At 36.4% G+C, this 7777-nt stretch overlaps 1 protein-coding gene across 1 annotated transcript in view; it reads left to right on the top strand.

Annotated features, from left to right (window-relative positions):
* Positions 1–6005: 6005 nt before the first annotated feature.
* The window catches only part of LOC127965405 (immunoglobulin superfamily member 3), a 129151-nt gene continuing 127379 nt past the window's right edge, over positions 6006–7777 (top strand). The window contains exon 1 of the mRNA XM_052566214.1: positions 6006–7260. Coding sequence (XP_052422174.1) covers positions 7221–7260 — 40 coding nt within the window. The 5' untranslated portion in view covers positions 6006–7220. The remainder of the gene's footprint in view (positions 7261–7777) is intronic.

The following is a 7777-nucleotide window of genomic DNA, read 5'->3' as shown; positions in this document are numbered from 1 at the left end:
AAGAGCATAGGAAAGAGTCATTTTATATTAATACTTCACATAAAAGTCTCTCTGATGAATAATTGATTCAGAAAAAAAATGTAGCAGTTTGACATTCCTGTGTACTAATGAAATGGTATAATGACTTTGTCTTGTTATACCCTTAAGTCAGGGCTCACGAGTACAAATTTGCAGGCAAAACCATTCTACAGTACACGTGTTAATGGAAATGATTCTTAGTCGAACATCTATTATTTGTCCTAATTGTGTTTGTGACTAAAACCAAGTCTCTGTGAAAAATGACATCTAGATTTTTCTCATTTATCTCTCTTTGGCTCCTATAATAATTCACTATAGGTCCTGGGAACATCATCAAAATGAAGACAGTTTTGTTGGACATCTGAGGCGGCGTGTCTGGTTTTTCCTTTCAGAATCTCCCTGGGTCTTCACAAGCTGTCATACGCCGCTTTGTTACATCCATTTACACATCAGCTCCTTCAGGAGTTGTAATAAAGAGTGATTTCTCACTCTCCAGGTTGTGTCTTCACCCATCATACAGCAGTCTGTGTGAAAGCCTCCATCCAGGCCGGAGACGAGGAAGAATTGCCTCTCCAATGACAATCACATTGTCATGTCAGAATGTTCTCATATCCTGTTTCATTAAACTCTAATTTTGGTTATAAGAGATATTACACTGTCAGGCCCTATTGACCTTGCCATTCTGTTGTCGGCGCTGTTCATATTAGAAAAGGAGGCAGAGGAGAAGAGAAAAATAACAAAAAGCACGTTTTCTCATTCTTACAGCTCATTAATATGAGCTTTTCATCTCGGAGGAGTTATTCCCTCACCAAAGCCCTTTTTGCACTGGATGTCATGTTTTATTCAAATAGTCTCCGCATAAGACATGAGTAAAGTTAACACAATATAATGAAATATTCAATAATTCTTTTGTATTCCATCTCTTCCTCTCTCCAATAGACTCCACATGTCTTGCTTCTTAACGTTTCTCAATTGGTCTGAAATTGGTACTTCCATCCAGAGCACATGTTTGTGATGCTCATAGTTCTTGTCATATGGGACCCTGGACCAAAAAACCAGTCTTAAGTCGCTGGGGTATATTATTAGCAATAGCCAAAAAAACATGGTATGGGTCAAACGTATTGATTTTTCTTTTATGCCAAAAATTATTAGGATATTAAGTAAAGATCATGTTCCATGACGATATTTTGTAAATTTCCTAATGTAAATATATCAAAACTTAATTTTTGATTAGTAATATGCATCGCTAAGAATTAATTTGAACAACTTAAAAGGTGATTTTAACAATATTTAGATTTTTTTCACCTTCAGATGATGTATCAATCTCAATATAAGGCATATACTGTATTATAGAGTGAAATTGACTCACGGTGGTTGGTATTGCATACAAAAGTATGAAAAGATAAGATTCTCTCCCATATAACATAGCAAAATAATTACTGTCATTAGCAGCAATAATAAAGCAACACCACTTTAGATGACTTTGGGTATTTATCATCCCCAACTGTGAAAACAAGATTGCTTCAGACGTAATTATTGTCTCAATTTTTTTTTTTTTGATGCAATCTGCTAAAAAGAGAGCATCCAAGCAACGCAGCACATTACATCGCCTTGCACTTTAATTACTGTGATGATGAAGATGGTTCAGTTCAGCTCTCAGTCTCTTTTACAAGGGAGTCCTGTATAACACTTTCAATCATAAGTTGCAAGACCATAAATCACCATATAAAATACAAAGCAGATTTACACAAATCTGCTCAAAGAAATTTTGAATTTGCACTATTTTCATGGAATATTTTTACTTGCTCACAAATTGCTTAGTTTGGTTTCATTGTTTTCACAGTAGTATCATAGACCAGTGGTTTTCAACTGGTGGGTTCAAAGACAGCAAACACATTTAAATAATAAAATTCAACTATATAATGAAATACATTACTAATCTAATAGTGTGAATAACATAATAAATAAAAATATTCATGCCAAATTCAGCAGGTGCCAGCATGACATGCATTCATCCTTGAAAACCTAAACGATATTAAATATGTAAAACAAATTAACTTGAGGCAAGGATCAGGATCAGGAGTTTGTACTGACAGGAGTTTGTACTGACCACAATATATTTTGTGTAACAAACAAATGATGGATTTGCTTATTACAAACATGCTTTTCATTTCACAAGATGTTGATTGATGGACTGGAGTCATTATTATTATGTTTTAATGTACTCTGACGGCACCCATTCAGTGCAGAGGATACATTGGTGAGTAATTGATGCTACATTTCTCTAAAAAACAAATTAGTCTACTTCTTGGATGGCCTGAGGGAGTACATTTTCAGCTATTTTTTTTATTTTGGGGGTGAAAGGTTCCTTTAATTCCAGTGTTTGATTTACAGGTTATTTTAGTAGTTGGTGTCTAATGTAAAATCACGTCCTAGTTGAGAAGTGTTTTTGCTTGTAGACATTTTTAATTCTTCAACTTATTCTACCCGGTTGTAGAGACGTGATAGTAAGCAGTTTTTTTATTCACATGTGTGTGTGTTTTGTTTAAGACTATTAATGTGTGTGTGTTTTTCTTTGCATGTGTGCGTGTGTGTGTGATTGGACACACTGGAAGAGATGAAGGAGAAAAGAAAAATTGCTCTCACATTTTAGCTCAGTATCCCTTATGAGCTCTCAAAAGAGCCCCAGAGACACGGCAAATGGAAGAAATGAATGATTTATTTACTTTTTGAATGCGCTGCAAAATATGCAAACGTCAGATGAAAAGCCTAAGCAAATCTATCTCCCCGAGGCAACAACACAGTGTTAAGTTGCTCCTTGAAGTCATCATAAAGCTTTAAAAACTGACCATGAAACCGTTTTTCCTTTCCTCATTATAGGACTCAAAACTATTAAGCAGATGCCTCATTTGTGCATCTTACATATGAGGTTTGGGAATGAATTTAAGCAGATGATCTGCTTTCATAAGGAAGGTAATGTAAGGTATCTGAAGGTGCCTCAAGGTGCAGGGTCATTGAAAAGATTCTGGTTTAATAGGTCTAGAACTGGTGATGTTGTGCACAATTGAACAAATATGTACACAGCTGTTAAACATTCACATAACTGCAAATAAAAAATAGATACCATTTAAAGCTGCAGTAGGTAACTTTTGTAAAAATGTATTTTTTACATATTTGTTAAACCTGTCATTATGTCCTGACAGTAGAATATGAGACAGATAATCTGTCAATAAATCAAGCTCCTCTGGCTCCTCCCAGTGGTCCTATTGCCATTTGCAGAAACTCCATCGCTCCCGGTAAGAAATCAACCAATCAGAGCTGCGGTCCGTAACTTTGTTTGTGTTCAAAATGTAGAAAAATTTATATAATAAGCGAGTACACCATGAATCCATTTTCCAAACCGTGTTTTTAGCTTGTCCTGAATGACTAAGGTGCACCTATAATAAGGGTTTATATTCTGACTATTTTAGATTGCTTCAGGGGTACCGCGGCGGAGTAACCCAGTACCTTTGTGATTCTTCATAGACATAAACAGAGAGAAGTAGTTCCGGCTACGATGTTCTTCCGCAAGACGCAAGCAGTTCTGTTTATTAACCGCTAGAGCGTCAAAAGTTCCCTAACGCAGCTTTAAAGGCATAGTTTTTATTTGTATGATTATATTAATATTATTAAAACTCTTTTTTTACATGGAGCAAACTGCCTCTTGTGGGTCGAGATCACAAGACCAGCCAAATACTACCAGAAAAATAACAGGAGATGGACCTGTTAAATATAAATTGCATATATGAATGGAAATTATGGCTGGTACTCTCTTAAAAATAAAGGTTTCAAAATGGCCATTTTTGGTTCCCTAAAGAAACTTCAGAGTTATTTTTCGTAGTCTATAGAATATTTTTTTTAACTGAACATTTTTCCAGTTTAAAGAATCTATTCGTGAAATTGAAAGGTTCTATGGATGTTGAAAGTTCATTATGGAACCCTCAATTCCAAAAAAGAACCTTTAACCTTTATGTGTATAATGACTCCATCTTGCAGTTAAAAGCACCAGTCAGTTTTCAGAGGCATTACAATGCTCAGTTCTGCATTTATAGAAATTATAAAACTGAAGAGCTAAAGAGGAACAATTTACAATGACATTTTTTTTTTTTATCAGATTTTATTCCTAATTGTAAAATGTTTGTTTTCAGTTTTCGAGCTGCACTGCCATTTGATGTACCCTGCACAACATTACCAAAAGATTACACACAAACATTTTTATGTATATTAAAAAGGTTCTGGACAAGCTGTTCATAATGAAACTGTCAGATAACTAATGAAACATTGGCAAGTTTATTATCATCATTTTTTGCGATTATAAAACACTTAGCTATCTTTCTTTGTATAACAAATGACTGACAGCAATCTTATCTTTGACCTTTAAGTATGATTGGGTTTGAATTGATTTTTGTAAAGCCTCATCTTGGCAGATGCAGACGTTAAGTGCATTGCTTGGGGCATGATGGTGGCGCCTGGAGCAGGAATATAGTGAAATCCGCTGGGAACTGCTTCAGTCCGCTTCCTAACAGTGATGGAATTAAGTTGTTCAAACTTCCTGATTATTTGTGCTTCTAAACCAATATTCTGTTCCAAAAAGTGGAAAAATAATAAAGATTAAAACTATATTTAATAATGGGGGAAAAAAACTGTCTAAATATCCGAGCAAAATATTATGCCCACAGTATTCTCTAACAAAAACAACACAGAATAACCGAGTGGTTCATTACAGTGAGCAATATGATGATATTGAATTTGGCTTGTTTCCTCATTAGATCATATTACTTTACATTGACTCAAATATGTTTTTTTGTTCCATGCATTGTGATGGTATAACAAATCCCAATTAAAAACAGACCAGTATTGTACTGTATATGCAGCAATAACAATGGAGTGATTGTCCTCATGGGCGGAGCATACTATCCCTCCACATCCAACCGTGACTGACTGCTGATGAGAGTCCAACCTTTATCATACATAAGATCAGTCCCTGACTCTGACTCTCATATCAAGAAAGTAATTATAGGCTACACGATGGGGTGCGTTGTAAAACCATCAGTTTAACCAATTATACACAAGCAGGACAGGAGTGAAATTATACATGAGCACCACCCTCCAATATTATAAAATAACACAGTAACAGGTCAAAAGCAAGGTCATAAGAAATCACATCTGGCTTATAATTTGATTTGTGACCACGTCAATAGATACTGAATGACACAACTGATATAATCTGAATCGACAGGTAATTTAATATAAAACTTCCTCGTGTTCATTTATATATTTATTTAATTTTATATTATGGCTTATCAGATGAGGAGGGTTATAATTTTCCAATGTACATTCATATTAATGTAGCTTTCAATTTCACTTGCTTTTACAATTTTACTTGAAATTTGGGGTGGCTGGGAAATACAATACATTTATGCACAAATCTGAATATGACCATGTTTTCAGCTGGTGGTTCAATTCAGTCTGATACTAAGGTAACTTGATATTTTACATAAATATTGATATATTTATTGTATTTAAGTATTTTGAATACTTTACATTCATTTACATACTTTAGTGATAACAGGAGATTTCTAAACAAAGTTGTAGCATAATCAAAAGTTCATGAAAGGTTAGGGCTGAGTAGCCTACTAAAAAAAGTTTTTTATTGTTTTGGAAATGTGTCTTTTGCTCATGAAGGTTGAATTTATTTAATCAAAATACATTATAATAATAGTAAAAATATTATTTTGTGACATTATTTCAATTTAAAATAATTGGTTTATTTTAATATATTTTGTTATTTATTTTAATAATATATATATATTGCATTTTTTGTAATAGAAATCCGAAACATTAAACAGAATGTGTAAAAACATAAATGTCCCCATAATACTTGTTATTCTTTAGGCACTGGTTTCAAAACTAGGGGGCAGTTGTTACCTGATTGTTCAGTGTGGCATTACGCCAAGAGGGCGGAGTTATGTAGGCTACCGGTAGGTGGGAGGGGCGATAGTTTGAAAGCGCAAATGCAGGACAGCAGGATATACAATTTCGAATTCCCATATTTAGAACTTTCACCTGCGGCGGCGTATGTAAACAACATCATAACATCAACAACACACCTCACAGTTTACAGAGCACGCTGCTCTCCTCTAAACCAGTGGAGATTACTGGTAGCGTGTAACTTCGTGCAACACGCTACGTAACACATGCGAAGCATGCGCTGTTAAAAGGGTATTCGAGGATGATGTCAAACAGACTGTAAATGAACTTGAGTAGGCTATCGTTCAAACTAAAACGCACACGTAAATTGCAATTCTTAATGATAAGCATCGTCTGGACTTCTATCAAAGTAAACGGCGCTTGCGCTTCTAATTCAGGATAAACTGCGCCGTCGCTAGTGACAACTGAATCTAGGCAACATAATACTGTTAACACAAGTGATTTAGCCATCCAAAACTGTCTAAAGCAGATTTAATAGACCGGGACACAACTGTAGTGGTCTCTGGTAGGATTCCCTCATTTGCTATCCTCAGGCACCAGCCCATGATTGAAAGTAAGAGATGGGCTGGGCCGCCTCTTTGTGACAATAGAGAAGAGCTGAAGGTGATCACGGGAGCGGCAGCATCACCGTATTGCTCTTCACGGAGAACAGACAGAAGCACCACATCTTCTCTTCAGTCTGACAAACCTACCCCAAGTTTACCCACGACCACAGTAAGCCGGACTGGACGAGCTGGTCTCACTCCTCCTCCACGCGTGGGCTGCTCGCGCTGGGAACCGGCGGAGAGCGGCACGAGAGAGCTCCGATCCACCCCACCGTTCAAATCACTATGTTGGGATTCATTCGTGAACGGCGGATGTAATTTATCGGAGGCAGCCATCCAAAGGCTTTTTCAATTGCACACGCGTCTTCTTAACAAACACGGCTGTTGTTCGGAGGCTGGACATCCGTCTTTTAACCGCGAAAGACGTATTTGACTCGGGAGAGACTGAATCGTTGTGGAGTCGGTATACGCACTTTCACGCGGTCCGAACAGGTGTACGCATTCAGAACTCCATCCGGACTGATTTCTGAAGGACTGAGTAAGCGATTAGGAATTTATAACCACATTTGCATTTTTTTTTTCTTTGCAAAATTTGGACTTCATCGGCAGTGCAGAAACAGTAGAACTATGGATATCAAATGGTTTACTATAGCCTTTGCGTTTTTGGGTAAGTTGTGATTTTATTACATACCTATTCATGATTTTGTGACCCCCACCCCCCGTTTAATTACCCCAGAGCTGATTAATAAGATGCCCTTCTAATTAATTACACGAACTTGTTGCAGTTTTGTGTCATTTTTGATTAATGGTCCTTATATTTGAGAAGATACATTGAAGTGTAGGCTGCATCTGGTGATGCTCGATTTTTTTTCCTCGTCTACGTCGAGACGTTTCCATGACTGGATACATGTACCTAAACCCAAGTTATAATTCTATGCCAGTAGTACATACTGGAATAGTAAGTAGTTTTCGATGAGGTCCAGTCAGCACTTAAACACAGAGTGATAGTAAATTGATGAAGGGTATTGAAAGTTTTCTGAGTGGGATGTTAGATGTTGAACAGGTTTCTTATGTATTCCTTAAAACCTCTTAAAGCTGTCATTCTGGCTACATACCATGGGTGAATTGCAAACATGTAGCCAAATATTCAAGATTATTGTACATGTGGATAATGGGATGCACCG

The sequence above is a fragment of the Carassius gibelio genome, chromosome B9 (genome assembly GCF_023724105.1).
Source record: "Carassius gibelio isolate Cgi1373 ecotype wild population from Czech Republic chromosome B9, carGib1.2-hapl.c, whole genome shotgun sequence".
Classification (NCBI taxonomy): domain Eukaryota; kingdom Metazoa; phylum Chordata; class Actinopteri; order Cypriniformes; family Cyprinidae; genus Carassius; species Carassius gibelio.
This window is presented reverse-complemented; position numbering and strand designations above follow the sequence as displayed.